At 36.4% G+C, this 19,795-nt stretch overlaps 1 protein-coding gene across 1 annotated transcript in view; it reads right to left on the bottom strand.

The window, feature by feature from the left end:
• Positions 1–2,458: 2,458 nt before the first annotated feature.
• The window catches only part of ABCB11 (ATP binding cassette subfamily B member 11), a 99,104-nt gene continuing 81,767 nt past the window's right edge, over positions 2,459–19,795 (bottom strand). Inside the window, exons 19-27 of the mRNA XM_044669098.1 lie at positions 19,433–19,537; positions 19,165–19,326; positions 17,565–17,768; positions 16,548–16,789; positions 14,278–14,434; positions 12,121–12,318; positions 9,263–9,469; positions 4,614–4,760; positions 2,459–2,659 (exon numbers count right to left, since the gene is read on the bottom strand). Of these exons, the coding sequence (XP_044525033.1) occupies positions 2,459–2,659; positions 4,614–4,760; positions 9,263–9,469; positions 12,121–12,318; positions 14,278–14,434; positions 16,548–16,789; positions 17,565–17,768; positions 19,165–19,326; positions 19,433–19,537 (1,623 nt within the window). The remainder of the gene's footprint in view (positions 2,660–4,613; positions 4,761–9,262; positions 9,470–12,120; positions 12,319–14,277; positions 14,435–16,547; positions 16,790–17,564; positions 17,769–19,164; positions 19,327–19,432; positions 19,538–19,795) is intronic.

Here is a 19,795-nt window from a genome sequence, read left to right as displayed (position 1 = left end):
GACTCTGACATGCCAGGAGAACTTGGGCATTCTCCTTATTCCCTATGGCATCAAACCCCAAAATACACCTCTACCTGAATTTGGCCATGCCCATTTTCTAGAGTTTTGGGGAAATGTGAAGATTTCTCTGGAATGGGAGATGACCAGACTCCAAACACTAATAAATATGCCAACTCTGATCAGCAGTGTGGAAGCTACTGCCTTCTGGGCTAGTCCATCATCTCTAAGGCTACCTGATTAGCCAACATACTATTCTACCAACTAATTGGCTATTATACCATCATAAACCTTTTCTTCAAATAAAATTCTTTTTTTACTTCTGAATTGAATGGAGTTTGAGTCTCCCATTCTTGCAGTAAGACCCTGCTACAAACTTGGGTGTTCCTCCCACAACAAAATAACTAGAAGATGTGTAGTACACTGGGTACATGCTTTATGGAAGATTTACAGAAACAAATGGAAAATAATCATATAGAATAAAAAGACAAGGAGGGGTTGTGATTCTTCAATTTAGTTTGACGTGTTTATTAAGTGCCAACCAACCATGTGCTAAGCAGTGAGCAGCTAAAGATAAAAACATGACAGTTTCTGCCTTCAAGACACTTACTGTTTACTCACTAGAAGGAATAGTTATGTCTACAAAATCACAGATTCATTAGTTTTATCTCCTGGGATGAAGGCTCAAAGATGATGTATGGGTTAGGCTAGTAACTTTAAAAAATTATATAAAAATAACTGAGTTATAGTGGATAGAAAGCCAAGTCCTGAAAACTGGAGGTCCTGGGTTCAAATGTGACCTCAGACACTTTCTAGCTATATGACCCTGGGCAAGTCACCTACCTCCAATTGCCTAGCCCTTACCTCTCTTCTGCCTTGAAACTGATATTTAGTATTTATTCTAAAGCAGAAGGTAAGGATTTTTTTTTAGACTATTACCAAGAGTTTGGTGTTCAGAAACTAGAGGCCATGTAACAGTAGGGAGAGAAAGTAAGGAGTTTCCTATTCTTTCCTTAAGTATAAGGAGAACTCCAGAAAACATTTTGAAATAAATGACATTATTTTTCTTTGATGCCCTCCTGCCTCCTTTTTTGCACATCTCTTCTCCCATAACAGTGAAGCTGTCCTAAAATTTGGAGCCATCCCATGCTGACCATGTAGCCTATTCAAACCTGTGTTCTTCCTATCCCAACCCAAAAGCTCTGTTACTTATAATTACTTAATTTCTTTCCCATTCACTCATAGGATCATAGATCTAGAGCTGGAAGAGGCCTTGTAAACTATTGAGTCTGATCTCCTTATTTTACAGATGAGGAATCTGGGGCTTAAGAAGTTAGTGATGTGCCCAAGGTTATACAGGTAGTAAAAACAGGTCAGGATTTGAACCAGGTTCTGTAACTCCAGAGACAATATCCTTTCCACTGGATCATGCAGTCAATGCTTCAGTTTTCTCAGTGTGGGTAATATTGGTTAGGTATTGGTAGAAAAGTACTCTGAATGAATTTATGCACATCAATATGTCCTGAGAGATCCCAACACCTCCCAGGGATAATGATATCTTCAGAAAAGGAGGCTTGGACAAGATGAGGAATTGGTGGAATTTCAAGTAACGTCACATAGCGAAGTGATTATGTTCAGACAATGTGGGGGGTAATAATTTTGGTCAGCCATCACATTGGCAGGCTGATCCTGGCTGTAGTTTTTCTAACTATTTCTGTTTTTTAGTTTCTTCTTTCCCTCTATTTCTGATTCTCTAAAGGCATCATCATTTTCAAAATATCTCTCAACACAGTAACAACCAGGTCTCCACTGAGAAAACCCAATTAGATATGGATTAAAAAGTATCTGTTCACATGCATAATCATTTCTACATTTTAAGTTTATAGGTAAGAGCCTTTTTCATGAACATGATTATAAAAAATTATATATATATATATATACATATATACACATATAGGTTTGATATAATTATTCTTTTTACCTCATAGGAGGATTGATTGAAGGAATTGGATGTATTTAGTTTAGAGAAGAGAAGGATGATGAAAGTCTGTCATCAGATATTTAAAGGGCTATCATAGGGCAGAAAGACTGTATTTATTCTGTTTGACCCCAGAGGGAAGAACCAGAAACAAAGGGTATAAGTTGAAATGAGGCAAATTGAAATGATATCAGGAAAAGTTTCCTAACCATTAGAATTGTCCATAAGTGGATTGGGCTACCTAGAGAGAGAAGGGTGGGTTTCCCTTCCTTTGAGATCTTCACAAAGAGGCTGGATGACCACTTGCTGGCTATCTTCTAGCAAATATTCCTTTTATGTAAGGGTTGGATCAGATGGCCACTAAAGTCTCTTTCCAACTCTGAGTTTTAAGAGTCTGTGATCATCATGGTTTGTTTTCAAAGACTGTGTGATACTTGTTGAGAAGCAACCAATATTCCAGCCGTATAAAATTCCTGAAGAAAGTCAACTAATGGGTGCCCCTGTGGTGACTAGTTTGTAATATGCTCCTCTTTGGGCCATCAGTTCATTGTGAGTCCCTTTTTCGATCACAACACCTTGTGACACAACAGCTATAATATCTGCATTTTGGATGGTGGAAAGGCGGTGGGCAATGACAATGCATGTCCGTCCTTCTCTGGCTTTATCCAAGGTTTCTTGTACTATCTGTGAACAAAAGACGAAAAGTTCAAGAGGAGGTGCATGGCGCCCCAGGTATCATCTTTTAATCAATGCATGACTCAGTACCATGAAAACCCAATTGAATGTGACGAGGGTATCATCACCAAGATCATCACTGGCATTTATATAATATTTTAGTGTTGTGGATAGAGTCAGAAAGACACAAGTTTAAGTCTTACCTTGGACACTCACTTAAATGCTGCCTGCCTCAGTTTCCTCATATATATGGGAATAATAATAGCACTTATTTCTCAGAATTGTTGTAAGATCAAATGAAAGAATATTTGTAAAATGCTTTGTGAATCTTAAAGCACTATACAATGCGTTTTTTTTGCAAAAAAGAAAAAAATTGAGAAACAACTACCCTGTGAGATAGGAACTTTTAATTCCATTTTACCAGATGAAGAACTGAGCCCCAGAGAGGCTAAATGACTTGTTAAATAAATCTATCATACATAGTAAATATAGATATGGTACTTCATTAAAACAAAAAAGTTGCTATAAACCTTTTGGTATATATGGATCTCTCATTTCTCTTTTTGAATTCCTTGAGGCCTAGTAATGGTATCACTGAAGCAAAGGACATAGACAGTTTCTTAACTTTGAGGGAATATTTCTTAACTGTTTTCTAGGATGGTTGAATCAATTCATAGCTCCATCAACAGTATTGTGCCTGTTTTCTAACAGTCTCTCCAACATTTGTTAATTCTCCTATTTCTTCATCTTTACTAATTTAATAAGTGGGAGGAATAACTCACATGCCTTTTCCCAAATTGTATGCCAAGGAACTTTGGTGTTCCACACAAAGGAACAAGATTTCTGAGAAAAAATTTTATGCTAGCAATATTTTCCCCTAAAATATGAAATATAAGATTACATATGTATCAAAAAGTATTATGTTTTATAATTTATGTAAAATAGTCTAATTTTCTTCTTTTTTGCTCCCAATTCCCATAGACCCTCTCCAAACTAATATTTTTGGGTTCCATCAATATTTTCCAAAGCCAAAAATGTACTAGGACCAAATTAATTTAGGAAACATATGTGGTGTTTAGTTGGTTATATCTCACTTAGTGTCTAGTATATAGACCTTATTATTTTTATTTTTAAGGACTTTGTTTTTCTTTCTTTTTCACTGGCAGTTGGGGGAGATGGAAAGGAGGGAAGGAAGGCAGATAACTGGAAAATACAAAATATAATTAAAAAAAGAAATACCTACTCATTTCCTGGCAGAGAGATCATGAACTTAAAATGTAACATATTTTTAGAGATAAGAATTTATTTTGTCAGAATATGTACAAATGTATTGAGGACTGTATGTGTATTTTTAAAATACGTTCAATGGGAGAGGTAAAAGACTAATGTCTTCTAAACTTTCTACTTAAAAAAAGAGAAAATTTTAAATGAAAATTTTGATTTATGATAATTATTAGCTTTTGAAGATCTCCATTTGGGTTCCTGAAAGAATTTTATAAATAAACCATATTTAGTAATTAGATTTTTGGTTAATTTGAGTCAGCCACATTGAAAACAATAATTTATTACCACTCTCAATATTGTTGCTGTTGTTCAGTCACCTTAGTTGTGTCTAACTCTTCAGAACTCCATTTGAGTTTTGGGAACGAAGATTCTGGAGTGGTTTGCCACTTCCTTCTCTGGCTTATTTTACAGATGAGGAAACTGAGGCAAATGTGGCTAAGTGATTTATACTTAGGTAGTATGTATCTGAGGTGAGATTTGAACTCAGGAAAAAGAGTATTCCTGACTCCAACCCTAGCATGCTATCCAGTGAGCCACTTACCAACATTGCATGTTTCTAAAAGTAATGTACTTCTTACTACAAGACTGAACATAAGGTTGTTTGCTCCAAACACATCTAAAATCAACGATATAGACCTAATCATAACAAGACTTCTCATATTCCTTTGGAAATACATACCTTTTCACTTTCTGTATCTAAGGCAGAAGTTGCTTCATCTAATAACAATATTTTAGGATCCCGAAGGATAGCACGAGCTATTGCAATACGCTGCTTTTGACCACGAGCCAGCTGGGACCCTTGAACCCCAACATTAGTTTCATATTTCTGAAAAAAAGTAAATGAAGCAAAGAGTTACTGAAGTATCCGCAGCTGCTATGCTCCACAGGACCTAGTTATCAATGGCTTTACCACATGGCATGGCTTCATGTTCATTTTGTATTTATTATATATATACTTGTTTGCTGTCATCCCTATAAATATGTAAGCTTCCCTTCAGCCCAGCATGAGCTTTTACTTTTGTCTTTTTATTCCCATTGTCAAACCTAGTAGTTGGCATATACTAAACATATAGTAAATACTTGCTAACGATTGAGTGATGACTCAGGTCATCTCTTAAGTTTGAGGTCATCTAATCCAATGGCTTTATTTTATAATTAAAAAAAAATCTGATTCTCAGAGAAGCTTACTGTAATGCAAGGTGGCTAACAGAAACTTTTTGCTTCTGTAATTTCTAATGGTCATTACATTACATTATTGACTTGTCTATGGTCACAAAGATAGTAAGCAGCAAAATCAGGAAATCAGGGTTCCCATTCAGGTCCTCTGGCTAAAATCCCACATGCTTTCCATTATGACATGGTTGTCTATTATGAGTATCTGAGAAAGGAGACAACTTGAGCATCACCTTAGCCCCCACCATCTCCAATTTCTTTCCTATATATCTTGTTTGCATATAATTGTTTATATGTTATTTTCCCATTAAAGTGTGAGCTCCTTGAGAGCAAGGATTGGGTGGGGGGTTGCCTTTTGTTGTATTTCTTGCATTTAGGAAGGGGATTAATAAATGCTTGTTGAATTGATTGGGTCACCTCACAGAATTATTTCATCTTTGATATCTGGAACTTCACAATTCCACCTCAGGATGACAAATTCTTATCCTTCTTTCTTAAATCTCAAATTCAGATTAAATTTGTGTTTTGCTCTTATCATGACTTTTAAGTCATATAACCCATCCCTAGCCTCTCTCCCATTCTCCCTTTATTGACTTTAATCTTGTGGTCTCCCACTTGAACATCTCACTATAACTACTACTGTTGAATTTCTCATTCCCATGCTCTCTAAGGTTCCTTGTTTTGGAATAAACTCCATTATCTAATTTCTCCATGAAAAAAATTATGAAATCAAATTGATTTGATCCACTTCAATACATGGTTTACAATCTTCAGGTTATACAATGGCTGAGTCTTCACTGTTACTCCTCTACCTTTATTGACTCTCTATCTCATTTTGAATAATGACTGTCCCAAACTTTTTCTTCTCTGTTTTTGCCCCCAAAGGCACTAATTCAATCCCTTCAATTCATTTTTTTCCAGTTTTTCCATTAAAATTTTTTCAATTGCAAGTAGAAATAATTTTTAACAATTGTTTTTTGACTTTTTAGAATTCAGATTTTCTTTGTCCCTTCCTCCCCAAGGTGAATAGTTTGAAATAGATTATACATATACATATTTCAGTGTTGCTCATGCCATAATAGAAGACATTATCACACATGCAATAGAAATCTCATGAAGGAAATATAGTAGAAGATGGTATGCTAAGATTCTCATAGTCCCTTCTTTGCCTGGGGATAACATTTATATCATGGGTTCTTTGTGGTTGTCTTGGGAACAACTTGCTTTGCTAATAATAGTTTAGACCTTCACAGTTGATCAATGTGTAATATTTTTTGCTATATACGTTTCTCTCCTGGTTCTGCTTACTTTACTTTGCATCAGTTCATATAAGTCTTTCCAGGTTTTCCTGAACTAATCCTGTTCATCATTTCTTATGGTACAAAAGTATTCTATTATGAACATATACTACAACTTGTTCAGCCACTCCCCAAGTGATGGATGACCCTGCTAAAAATATTTTAGAAAGTAGATCCTTTCCCTTTTTCTCTGATCTCTTTGGGATGAACACCTAGTAGTGGTATTGCTGGGCCAAATACATACATAGTTTCTTAGAGAGCTCTGTGGTTTCATATCATTCTCCAGAATGCTTGTATCTGTTTAAAGTACACCAACAGAGTATAAGTGTACCAATTTTCCCACATCCCTGCGACATTTATCATTTTCCTTTTTGGTCATGTTATCCAATCTAATAGATGTGAGGCAGTGTTTTGATTTGCATTTCTCTAATGAATAATGATTTTTAGTATTTTTTCATATGAGTGTGGAAAACTTAAATTTCTTCCTTTGAGAACTGTCTTTTTATCATTTTTCATTTTTTATCATTTTTCATTTTTTATCATTTTTCAACTGGGGGATGCTTTGTATTCTTATAAATTTGATTCAATTCTCTACATATTTGAAAAACGAGGCTTTTGTGAAAGACACATGCTATAAAATATTTTTTGAAATCTATTGTTTTCCTTCTAATCTTGATGACTTTGGTTTTATTTGTACAAATTGTTTTAATTGAATGTAATCAAAATTTTCTATTTCGTTTTTTATCTTATTTGATCATAAATTCTTCCTTTATCCATAAGTCTGGCAGAAAAACTTTTGCACATTCCTCTAATTTGTTTCTGGTGTCACCATTTATTTCTAGATCAAGTATCCTGGTGTATGATATGAGATATTGGTCCATACCTAGTCTCTGCCATACTGTTTTCCAGTTTTCCCAGCAGTGTTTGTCAAATAGTGAATTCTATTCCGCAAAGCATGGATATTTAGATTTTTTTCAAATACTATATTGCTATGGAAATTAACTGCCATGGGGTGATTACCTAATCTATCCCATTGATCCACTATTCTATTTCTTAGCTGGGATCAGTTTTCCTTGATTACTGACAACCCCTTCAATTTAGAACAGATAATTTAATCTCACATTTAACAGAGACTGATAATTCATGAGTTCTTTTGCTTCCCTTCCTCCATTCTTCATAACTGCTCATCATAATCATCATCCAATTTCTCCTCCCTGCTTGTAGTATTAGACTAGATATTTGTCTTCCTTTAATCCTACTACCCATATCCTTGCTTACTTAAGGACCTCACTTAAGCAATTCTCTCTCTCTCTCATTCACTCTCACTCTCTCTCTCTCTTTCACTCTCTATTTTTGTCTCTCCTGTATTGGCTCATTCCCATATGCCTACATGAACCAGATTCAATCCTGGTGGCTTCTCAATGTTGAATAATATCTTTGACTTATGTTTGTCCAAAGAGGCTCTTCTGGTAACATCTGAATTTTATTTGTTTTGCCTCTCCCCATAGATTCTCTTGGGAACATCAGAACTTTATTCATGCTTCAAACTGGTTGAACTATTCTTTGCCTCCTGAATATATACTGTGCTTCCATATCTAAATTGCTACTCAGGCTGTTTCCTAGGACTATAAATGCATCTTTATTCTCTCTGCCTGTTGAAGTTCTTTCTATTAAGAAGATCTGCCTCAAATGGCAGTTCTTCTAGGAAAATTTCCTCAATCTCTCCTCCTTTCAGAATGCACAAAGCATTTTGTTTTATAATATGATTATTGTATAATGCTGAGTAAACTTTGTCGATGTTGAATTCCCCTGCCAGACTGTAACCTCCTTGATTATAATTGTTTTATTTCTTCTGGAGACTTAACATATTGTTTTATATACAGTAGGTGCTTAATAAACATTTGTTGTTGTTGTTGTGCTAACTATTAACCCCATAGCTTTATAATTTATAGTACAGCTGCCATATTCTCCTTTCACATCAGCATACAACAATGAACAATTATCATGTGCCTGAGAATTAGACTAAGTCTCTGCAGAGGCTTAGAATTAGAAGTATATGTGCTGTTGAGTCAAAAATCTCGAGACAATGAATCTACAATAAGCAAGCAGGTTTAAATGAAAAAAGGATCCATTTTTCCCCTCCAACTCCAACTCAACACCATTAACACCTTTACAAGTGAGAAAAATACTCCCAGGTATTTTATTCTACCTATGGATGCCTTCTGTGGTGCAGGGAGAGGAAGGAGAAAAGGAAATACCTGGGAACTTTAATGTAATAAACAAACAAATTTAAACTGAAAAAAAAAAAGACAAATGAGAAAAATCAGCAACTTCTGTTCCTAGGAGATTCTAAATGAAGAGAAAAACAAAAATAAAAGAAGATATTTGCCTATCTGGGATGATTCCAACTTCTTTGTCTTTATTTTTTCTGTCTCTGATCCCAAAAGAAAAAGCTGTAATAAACTCTTGTTGATAGAGAAGCTTAGAATTAGAGCAGAGATGAATTAATCCTTAGTACTTAGTAAAGCCAGTCTACAGCACAGCAGGTGCAGCTCATACCTGCCCCCAAGTAGATTGACCCCCATGGAGATGTTATTTTGCCTGTCAGATTCGATAGGGTTCTTTTCTCAAGTGTAGTTAATGGTACAGAGTCTCCTCTCAAAACATAAAAGAATGTTGGTATAGCACATTTATTTTACTCTGAGAGAGTAATAAACTGTGGAGTACAAGAAAATTATAATGTTTCCATGTATAGTCTTGGGCTTCCCTTTCCAGCCATTACCAATCTGCTTTTGATTTCTGCTTCCCTTTTCTATGGAAAATGATTCTGGGCCAACTACTCTGCCATGATACTTACTTCTGGAAGTGACATGACAAACTCGTGGAGCTGAGCCTTCTTTGCTGCATCAATGACACGCTCCATTGGAACATCCTTAGTGTTATCTCCATATCTGATGTTGTCAGCAATGCTGCAGGCAAATAATATAGGCTCCTGAGATACAATTCCAATTTTAGATCGAAGGAACTGGACGTTAACACGTTTGCTATCATGTCCATCTATTATCTGCCAATAAAGGGGATAATACAGTTTATCATAGTTTGGAATTCCACCTAGTGAGGAATTTTCCACATTCAGAATTCCACATTTCTTCTTGTAGAGGAAGCTCAATACAGGCATTTCATAACACTAATAAGGCTTTATTTTTGGTTGGAATTTGGCAAGACTATAGACCCAAGAAGAATTCTGATGTAATACAATGTCTAATGTATGCTTTCTTTGGGGTGCTATGATTTTGTGGGTATGGATTCTCCCTCCATCAAGGCAGACTGCAAACCTTCTAAACCTTAGTGGTCTTTGTCTGTTACTGTAACTGCAATAATTATTGAGCTTTTCATCAACATAAATGAAATGTGGTTCTTGGATGATGGTTAGGGTTAAGGTGAGGGTGAGGGTTAGGATCATCACTGGGCTAATATTTGAAGATTTTCTGCTTAGGAGGATTTCCTGGGGCTTGTGTTCCATGTTCTAGCCTTTAGAACAGTGGTTCCCAAACTTTTTTGGCCTACCGCCCACTTTCCAGAAAAAATATTACTTAGCCCCTGGGAAATTAATTTTTTAAAAAATTTTAATAGCAATTAATAAGAAAGATAAATGTACCTGTGGCCATCACCGCCCCCCTGGATCACTGCAGCACCCACCCGGGGTGGTGGCGCCCACTTTGGGAATCACTGCTTTAGAACCTAGAATCACCTTTGCATCATGAAATGGTATATGAGAAGGAATTTACCAGCAGTGCTTCATATAAAGAAAAAATATATTCTCTGATAATGTTGGTGCAAAAGATGCCCTATAATAAACTATTTGTTACATTTTAAAAGTTCACAGTATAACCATGCTTTGCAATTAACAGCCCAGTTGCCATCATCAATAGTCATTGCGATATACTGCAATTCAAAAAGGATTCAGAGAATTAGCCAAGAGTCTCCACATTGGATGGCATAAGACATCTCAATTCCCAGGCCCTCTACCTTTACAATAAAGAGCACTGAGCTGGATAATAGGAGACAATAAGGCATGATGTAAAAACCACCCTCTCTTCTATGTGACTGGGAACAGGAGTAGGGGGAAGACTAGACATTTGGTAGGTAGCTTCCTAGTTTAATTATCTTTATTAGTTTCTATGTTGCTGAAGGAGGAAAAGTGTTACTAAAATGTAAATCTAACAAAATTTAAAATTGTACAATTTTTAAAAATCATTATTTTCCATTTCTGGGCCCTAAAACTTTAGTGCCCTGGAACAGAAACCTCATTGCCTTGTCCTAGTTATAGTTTGGTTGAACAGATGCAATGTGCTCTTCTGGTTCCTATAGGGAGATACAAAAGATCTAGTAAATATAGCCCCAGTCTTCAAGAACTTTAAAATTACCTTGGACAATAGGTTTTACATGTCTGACATTTTGGGCAATCATATCCTATTCTTTTGAAAAGTGTTGAATGCATTATAATCTGTTTCCTATATACTGTAGCCAGTAGCTACTTTCAAAACAGATTGAATGCTTTTATATTGAAAATCATTAGCAGAAAGTGATGGTAAATATTATGCAATCATCATTCAAGATTCATTGATAATAACTGTTTGCTTTTCCAGGATCTTATTCCTCTTGATCGCACATTTCTAGTCTTCCCAAATCTGTTTATATCTATTTGCTTATTTCATCTAAGCCTCTATTTGCTTTGTTTTGTGTGGAACTGTTATTTAGTGGCATTCTTCAGATTCCATTGTTATCTCTTACCATTATATGAGCCATCTCCATTGTCAGTTTCTCCTTTCCTCCTTTCTCTTTTTCACTCTTCTCTTCTTTCCCTCCTTTCGCTTTTATTCTTCCCTTCTCTCTTTTTCTCCTATCCTCCTCCATTCCCTACTTCTCTTTCTTTCTCTCTTCTTTTTTCCCTTCTTTCCCTCTTCCCTTCTCTCCTTTTCTTTCTTCCCTTTTCCTTCTTTTTCCTCCTCTCCTTGCTCTTTTTACCTCTCCTACTGTTCTCTCTCTGTTTCTTTTTCTGCCTCTGTCTCTCCTCTCTCCTCTCCTCTCCCTCCTCCATTCTCATTTCTCTACTACACCAATTATCTAACAGAACTTTCATCTGTCTGACATCTTCATGAAGATCAAAATACCTTGAGGTAGCCTCAAAAAAATAAAATACCAAGAAAAATCAAGATAGCATGCTGAATTCTCCATTCAAATGTTTTGCTCCAACATCTGCAGTATTTATTTTCTTTGGGTAACAAGTCATGTGAACAGAAACCCTCTATCCTTTTCTTGTATACCAGCTTTGAACCATTCAATTCACTGTCTCCTGCTATTTTCCTCTTTCTCAGATCCCCCATCATTTCTCTCCTGGTTAGGCTTTCACTTTCTGCTTCATTTCTAGCAGGCTCAGGATTCTCTTAAATACACTGAGCTTCAGGTTTGCAGTGTGACCCATTATCATTGGATAATGCAGTAGTCAGCAGACTGTCAGGAACAAGGAATTATGGGAGCAAAATCAGGTCAATCAGCAAATGGTTGAAAATGGAAAAACATTCAGAGTTAAGTGTCCAAAGCAAGAGCCAAGGAGTGAGTCTAGCCAAAGTGAACTTTGGAAGAAAATTTCAGGAAGTCAAAGATAGCCTGCAGCAATCAGGATGACAGAAAGAAAGCCTTTGGAATGCTTACCACTTGCCCTTTGTCAGGGTCATAGAATCTCTCCAGCAGCTGAACACAGGTACTTTTTCCACAGCCACTACTTCCAACAAGTGCCAGGGTCTGTCCAGGTTTAACAGATACTGAGAAACCATTCAAAACTTGTACACTGGATCTGGTCGGATATGTAAACTTGCAGTCAACAAAGTCAATGCTCCCTTTGAAGTTATCCTGTGGATTATCAATGAATCTTGAATGATGATTGCATAATATTTACCATCACTTTCTGCTAATGATTTTCAATATAAAATTACTTATGTTCACATCAGAGTCTAGAACCTTGAAAAAGTACATTTATCCTCTCAAGATAGCTTTACTATGATGAAAGTGTACTCTTTAGAAATAGCAATTGAATCAGATGAAATTCTGTGCTATTAGAGATGGAGGGCAGGGAAGGCCTGAGCAATGGAGTAAAAAGACTCTCCTTCCCCCTTTTCTGTTTCTGAATGTATTTCCTTTCCTGGATTCACTAGGAAGGAAACCAGATCTCAAGTTCTATGCCACTGAATGCCTACAGCAAAAAAAAAAAAAGATATTAATGAGATATGGTTTCTTAGATTATACCTCCTGATCTATTCACCTGGTAATTCTTCAAAAAAGAAAAGTCATTCCTATCCCTGAGAATGACTCAGAAGCAACATTGTCAGGTCATATCGAAAACCGATTTAAAATACAAGGTATGGAGAGACATATTGACCTTTAGTATCATTTTGCAATTCACTTACAGTGACAGGGGTTTTGTTCTAAAGGTAGACTTTATAAAACTTGGGTTTATTCAGCTCATTTGACCATTTAAAAAATAGTTTTGAGGTTCTGAGTATGAATACAAGTTTATTCAGCCTTCTTGAACCAAAGGCAACTTTCCCTCTCCCAACATACATATATGTATACTGCATTAAAGCAAAAGTATAGAAGGATTCAAAATCACTTTGAGAATTATCAGAAAATAAATATTTGAAGAGTACTAGATTTGGAGTCAGAGAACTTGCCATATACTCCCTGTGTGACTATTGGCAAATCATTTCATCTCTCTGGAGCTCAGTTTCCTTATATGTAAAATGAAGTAGTTAGGCTAGATGGTTCTTAAGGTTCCTTCCAAATCCAAATCTGTGATGCTATTTTTTATAAATATCAAATTAACTTCTTTAGTGTTCACATGGTACTCAACATAAGTAGTTAAATCTTAGGGAGTTGTCTGGGGCACAGAAAAGTTAAATGGCTTGCTCTGGGTTACAAAATTTAAAATTTATTGGTCAGTTATGTCTGGCTCTTTGTGCCCCAATTTGGGGTTTTCTGGGCAAAGATACCAGAGCAGTTTGTCATTTCCTTTTCCAGCTTATTTTATAGATGAAGAAATGTAGGCAAAAAGGGTTAAGTGGCATGCCCAGGGTCACATAGGTAGTAAGAGTCTGAGGCTGGATTTGAACTCAGGAAGATGTCTTTCTGACTCCAGAACTGGCACTCTATCCATTGCACCATCTAGCTGCTCAAAATTTAAAAGTACCAGAGACTAACTTTGACCTCAGATTTTCCTGACTTCAAACCCTTTCTCTCTCTACTAGGTCATACTCAACCTGTGATTTCTTTGGTATAGAGAGCTCTTGGTGAGACACTTCCTTTATCAATTCAGGCTGATCCTCTAAGAGTCTTGAAGAGTTGCCTATAGCACTGAAAAGTTAAATAACAACATCTAAACAGTATGTGCCAGTGGCAAGACTCAAACCCATGTCTTTCTGGCTCCAAGGCCTGCATTCTAATCCTAATGGCATACTACCACTCATAATTCAATATTATTAGATGATGAATATATTTCAGGATTCCATATTAGAACAACTTCAAAGGTAATGTGACAAGTGCATCTGCCTTCATTTATCTTGATATTAAATCTATATCCCATTATGTAGAATTGAAAACTTAGCGAATGTTATATCCTAATCCAAACATATTTTGCTGTGAAAGGAAGTGCTAATTCATTTCCCTTCTGCATGGGCATGAATTCAGTGATGACATATTCAGTTGAATTGATATGAATCCATTAAGTACATGAATTTATACAACAAGCTGGGCTGCCAAGGTCGAGTTAATGACCAAGCTGAGGGGTACTGTCTGAGCCCCCCTTTCTGTTCTTACCCATTTTTCGCCTGCGTGACTGTACACATTGATTTTGGGTTGATAGTCTAAGAGCTGGAAAAAGCGTGCTGCAGCTATTTTAGCTTTAGCATAGCTTGGAGTATAAGAAGAAGCTTTTCCAAGAGCAGTTCCACTGGTCACCACTGCAGAGATTACCCTGTGGGCACCAAGACAATCAAGTCAATTTATTTTAGGAAATGTTTTTTCTTTTATTTTCAAGAAATGTCCATAACATAATAGGTACCTTATTGTGCACTGACACTCATGTACTCTAGAATAAGGCTTTTTACCTTTTTTGTGTGTTATGGACCCTTTAGGCAATCTGGTGAAGTCTATGGACCCCTCTTCCAAATACTATCTTGTTGCATAATATAAAGCACATAGAATTATCCAGTAATTTTTAGGTTCTCTCTCCTGGATGTTTTCCAAGTCAGTTGTTTTTTCAGTGAGATATATCAGATTTTTTCCCCTATTTTTTATGTTTTTAAATTTGTTTTATTGTTTCTGATGTTTTATGGAATCACTAGCTTCCATTTGTCTAATTCTAGTTTTTGAGGAAGGCATTTTCTGTTTTGATATTTTGTGCCTCTTTTTTTGGGAGCTATTTTCTTGCTTGGGGTTTTATATTTCCTTTTCTTCAGAAGCTTTTTTTAGTGAATTTTTGTTCTGGGCTATTGACGTTATCGTTTTCTCATATGGAATTAATTATCAAAGATACCAATGATATTGAAATATAACTAAAAAAATTCATAGACCCCAGATAAATATCCAAAAGACACCCCCATACACACACACATATACACACTCTTTTAGAGTTCATAAATCCCAGTTTGAGAATCCTGATATAGAAATCTAATGGCTCCATGCTCTCATCACTGTGGGCAATCTCCTCAACAAAGAATGTTGCAACCCAGTCATTCCTGCCCATTCTTTGAAGTGCTTATCCACAACCTCAGATAAATATACCACAGGAAACAAAGATTAAAATAACCGAGTCCAGCATTGGCAAATGTTTTCAAGATCATGTGCCCAAAGTGCAACTTCAAGCTGCCTGTGAGCCCCCTGCATTATCCCAGACAGCAGAGAGAGGAAGTACTCACATTGAGTGGCTAGACAGAGGGGCAGGGCATGCAAAAAATGTCTTCAGGCATTGTAGAGAGGGGGAATGAAGCAACCCTCTCTATGCTGCCCCAGCATTTGTGCCACAGCTTTGCCAACACAGACCTAGTCCCTTTGTCCAAAGAACTTTTTTTCTAAAATAATCAATCAGATAATTTCTTTTAAGTACTTACTATATGCCAGGCTCTGTGGTAGTCCCTAGGACTACAAAGACAAAATTAAAATAACCTGTCTTTGAGAAGCTTATAATTTAGACAGAGGAGTATAGCCATTGAGCACCCATAGAAATCCTATATGATCTGCTAAATGTATCAGGACCTGTGCCAAGTATTTGATAGTGCCTGTGGTTTCATCTACATGACTTTAGTGTAGCCAAGTTTTTGCTCCAAGACACCCTTTCCCCACACTATCCTAAGTAACTGCAGAGCTTATAGTGAAAAAGTGAGAGGACAAGGAGATTGTTATGTGCGTGGGTCTGCCTCAGTGCTTAAACAATCTGGCAGGTCTTCATTAGTAGAAATGCTATAGCAGCAGTAGTTGCTTTTAAATACCACTTTGTAAACATGCAGAAAATATTTCTGGGCAGGAGGGAAATTATTGAGGAGAAAAAATATCAGATATAAAATGGGAGGTAGCCTCAGAAACAATGCCTTTATATTATAGATGTGGAAATTGAAGTTCAGGGAGGCTAAGTCATTTCTTCATGGTCACAGATACAGGAAACACTAGAAGCAGGATTTGAACTAGATCCTTTGATTTAAGATCAAACCATATATAATATACAGAAAATCTTGTTTGGACCAGGAAATAAACCAGCAGATAGATCATTCCCACTTGTAATGGCCCAATGCCCTTTAAGTTCTTTCTTGACACTCTCTGAAATCTCAATCCTGGGCTTTCATAATTCTTGAGAACTAGATGTCAAAACCATATATTTCTAGGAGTGATAGGTAGGTTTCAGTTATGAGACAAACACCATTCTTCCTCTTTAACCTTTGCCGACTGCCTGAGATCAATTGGCAAGAAACCCTCTCCTCTTGGCAAGTAAACAAAAAATTAAAGGGTACTTTTCTTTGGCCCAAGTTCATTGGTATAGTCTCCACCGAAACAGAGAATAGTTCCTTTGAAAGATATGGTGCACACATTATTACCTGAAGACATAGCTGAAATGAAGTCCTTCATGAGGAACCAGATATCCTCCATATCTGTAAGAGGCTGAATTGGTTATAAATACTATGCCTTGTGCAAAGCCAAAGCACAATCCATGGATATTTGCTTTTCGGATGGCTGTACTGAATAACTTTTCCAGTGCCTTCTCATATGCTTCAATGAAATGCATTTCCTTTCCCATCCCAGCAACTGTCCGAATATTACTGAGAGCTTCACTAGAAATCTGAAGAATTAAAAAAAAAAGTCTTAGAGGTAAAAGAGAAGAAATGACTGCTCTATTCCTGGAAAACCAACACAGGCTCTTTCACACAAATCAGAAGCTCAGAAAATGAACCCCTTAAGAGAGTGGGAATGCGGATAGTATGATTTGGGCTGTTTTTTAGAGTGTCTATATCTAGAGTCTGCCTGATAGAAAGAGTGACCTAATTAACCATGGAAATAAACTTAGTGATTTTTCAGTTGTTAAGTCATGTCTGACTCTGTCTCTCCCTGGATCACACTGTCCAGGAGATTTTTTTTGCAAAGATACTGAAGTGGTTTGCCATTTTCTTCTCCAAGAGATTTAGTTGGAAAAAGATTAAATGATTTGCCCAGGGTCACACAGCTAATAAGTGTCTGAGGCCAACTTTGAACTCAGGATCTTCCTGACTCTAGACCATCCCTCAATCCAGTGAGCCACCTTGCTGCCTCTACATCATAATAAACATAGAAGGAGGTTCTAAAACAGATTTTTTTTTAATCTTTATTTTTTTTTTTTTGGAAAATAAGTTGAAAGAAGACTGAATCTCTAATCCATCTACCTTTTATGTTTATCACCATAAATGATGAACTAAGACTCTAGAAAATATGAAAAAGGTTGGTGGGAACTTTTGGGGTTGGTAAGATATTTTGTAGATCAATAGGTTCTTCTTTACCCTATGCAAATCTAACATGCTGCCTGATTGTTTCTTTGTCCAAAGTGATGTTGAAATTCAGATACTTCCTTTCCCCGCAATTACCTGGCCAATAGCTTCTAAGATATGCTTGTCTGAAGAGGCAAATCCTGTCAACATTCGAGCTTGTATGGCTCCTGATAAAGCTAAGAAGGGAAGGAAGCATGATATCACTAGACTTAGTTTCCAGCTGAAGATAAATGAAATGATCAGGGCCACACCAATATTGGAGAGGGAACTGACGATCATCCCAATCTGAGTTCCAGTAGCCTGAAAATTAAACACAACCCAAGGCAATGATTGTCATAATATATGGAATACTTTAAGTGTTCAAAAAATGCAAAATATTATTATCAACATGTATTATCATAGATGTAACTCACTCTAGAATCAGTCCAATAAATGAAATGCAGTGTTTTTGGTTCTCCAAAATAAATTCTCTTAAAAATTAAACTTTTTTACTAATCTTAAAATTTACTACAAAGCATTCTTATGTATTAATATAAACCTTCAATGGAAATGGAAACAAAAGGAAATCCATGTGAACTAACCAGCAAGGGATTCAATTAAGGCATAATGAAGAATTTCCTGATGGGGAGGACTATAAAGCACTGAATGGGTCCCTAAGGGAGACTGTGACATTTTCTTCTCTGGAACTCCTTAGAAAAGAAGTTGAAGGCTTATCTGTCTGGCAGGTGGTTAAGCTGTTAAGACAGGAGGATGGATTATATGACCTTTACAAATCCCCTCCATAGTTTGAATCCTCTGGTTTCTGAAATTATAAAAGTGAAAGTAGCAAGAAAATTGTCTTATTAAAAAGATTCTTGGTTGGTGAAAAGAGTAAAGAACATTTGCTTTTTTTTTTCCCTAGTAAGTATTATTTACCACACTCACAAAAATTCACAACAGTCATATGATATACACATGGTTCAGGAGAAAGTTTTTGCTCACCTTTTTCCTTTCTTAGGAAATGAATGCAAATAATAAAATGGGTAGCAGAAAGTGTATATTTGTGGTAGGAATAGGGTGGGATGAAGATGATTCTTAAGAAAATGTTGGCATTGGTACTGGAGCTAAGTGAGATAAGTCAAATTAAACAGTGATTAGTCTAGAATCTTTTTAAAATGTATTGTTTCATCCAGCATGTTAAAGTGAAGTCCTTTGTGTAAATCTGTAGTTTGTTGTGGATTGTAACTGCCAATTAGGATCTTTCATTCCTTTAGCTCATTTCCCCTGACCTGACTTTTACCCTGGGAGTCTGAGAGAGTATAAAAGGCCTTCTACTTCCACAGAAATTACACTCCAGAGCAACAAATGACCCTGGAGAATTTGGAGTTTTGTTTGCCAAGAATGGGCCTGAAGATCCACCAAACATAAACTTTTCCATTAAGCATGTCACATGAATTTCAAAAACTGGGAAAAGAGGTTGCAATATTTTGGAAAAACAAAAATAAAAGCTCATAGCTATAAAGACTTTCAAGAGATACAGGATGGCATCCATTCATTGTCAATCTAAGAACTGATGGAAAATATGACCGTGGCACATCCCAGACCCTCAGGTACCTAAACCATTGAAAAATATGTAGATGTTTGAAGAGATGGTTGAACAAAGAGAGTTCTTTCTGGAATTCTCTTTGACCTTCCCTTCTATCCTCCTATGACTTACTCCTTGAACTTGAGATGCATCTGTAGCCAGTCTTGTTGTCAGAGCTCCAGGGCTGTTCTTTACATCATCAAACCAGCCAATGTCTTGCCCTAACATGGCCTGGAAACCAAGTCTACGAAGTCGTTTGGTGAGTAGCTCTCCAGATTTAGCAAATGTGTATCCCTAAAGCAAATAAATGAGAGCTTATTTACTGATTTTTAAAACAGGAAACGGATGGAATTGTATTGTTTAAATAGTTTTTTTTAATTATTATTTAAAAGTCTATTACCTGTAGAAATTGACTGAAAAAGGATGCAATTCCTAATATTATGAAGAATACGCAGAGTCCATCAATCTGAGACCTTTGTTCTTTCTTATCAAGAATAGAAAAAGTCTTTGGGAAAAATAAGAGACAACAAAAGAAATGTTATCATAAATAATGTCAAATGACATAAATTCATAGATATTTAAAATGCATTCTGGAATAAAGACATTTGTTTTTACTTAGGAAAAAAAACATTGAGGGGGCAGCTGGGTAGCTCAGTGGATTGAGAGCCAGGCCTAGAGACGGGAGGTCCTAGGTTCAAATACGGCCTCAGACACTTCCCAGCTGTGTGACCCTGGGCAAGTCACTTGACCCCCATTGCCTACC

Source organism: Gracilinanus agilis, chromosome 3 (assembly GCF_016433145.1).
Source record: "Gracilinanus agilis isolate LMUSP501 chromosome 3, AgileGrace, whole genome shotgun sequence".
Classification (NCBI taxonomy): Eukaryota; Metazoa; Chordata; class Mammalia; order Didelphimorphia; family Didelphidae; genus Gracilinanus; species Gracilinanus agilis.
The sequence above is the reverse complement of the archived record's forward strand: the minus strand, read 5'-3'. Positions and strand labels throughout refer to the sequence as shown.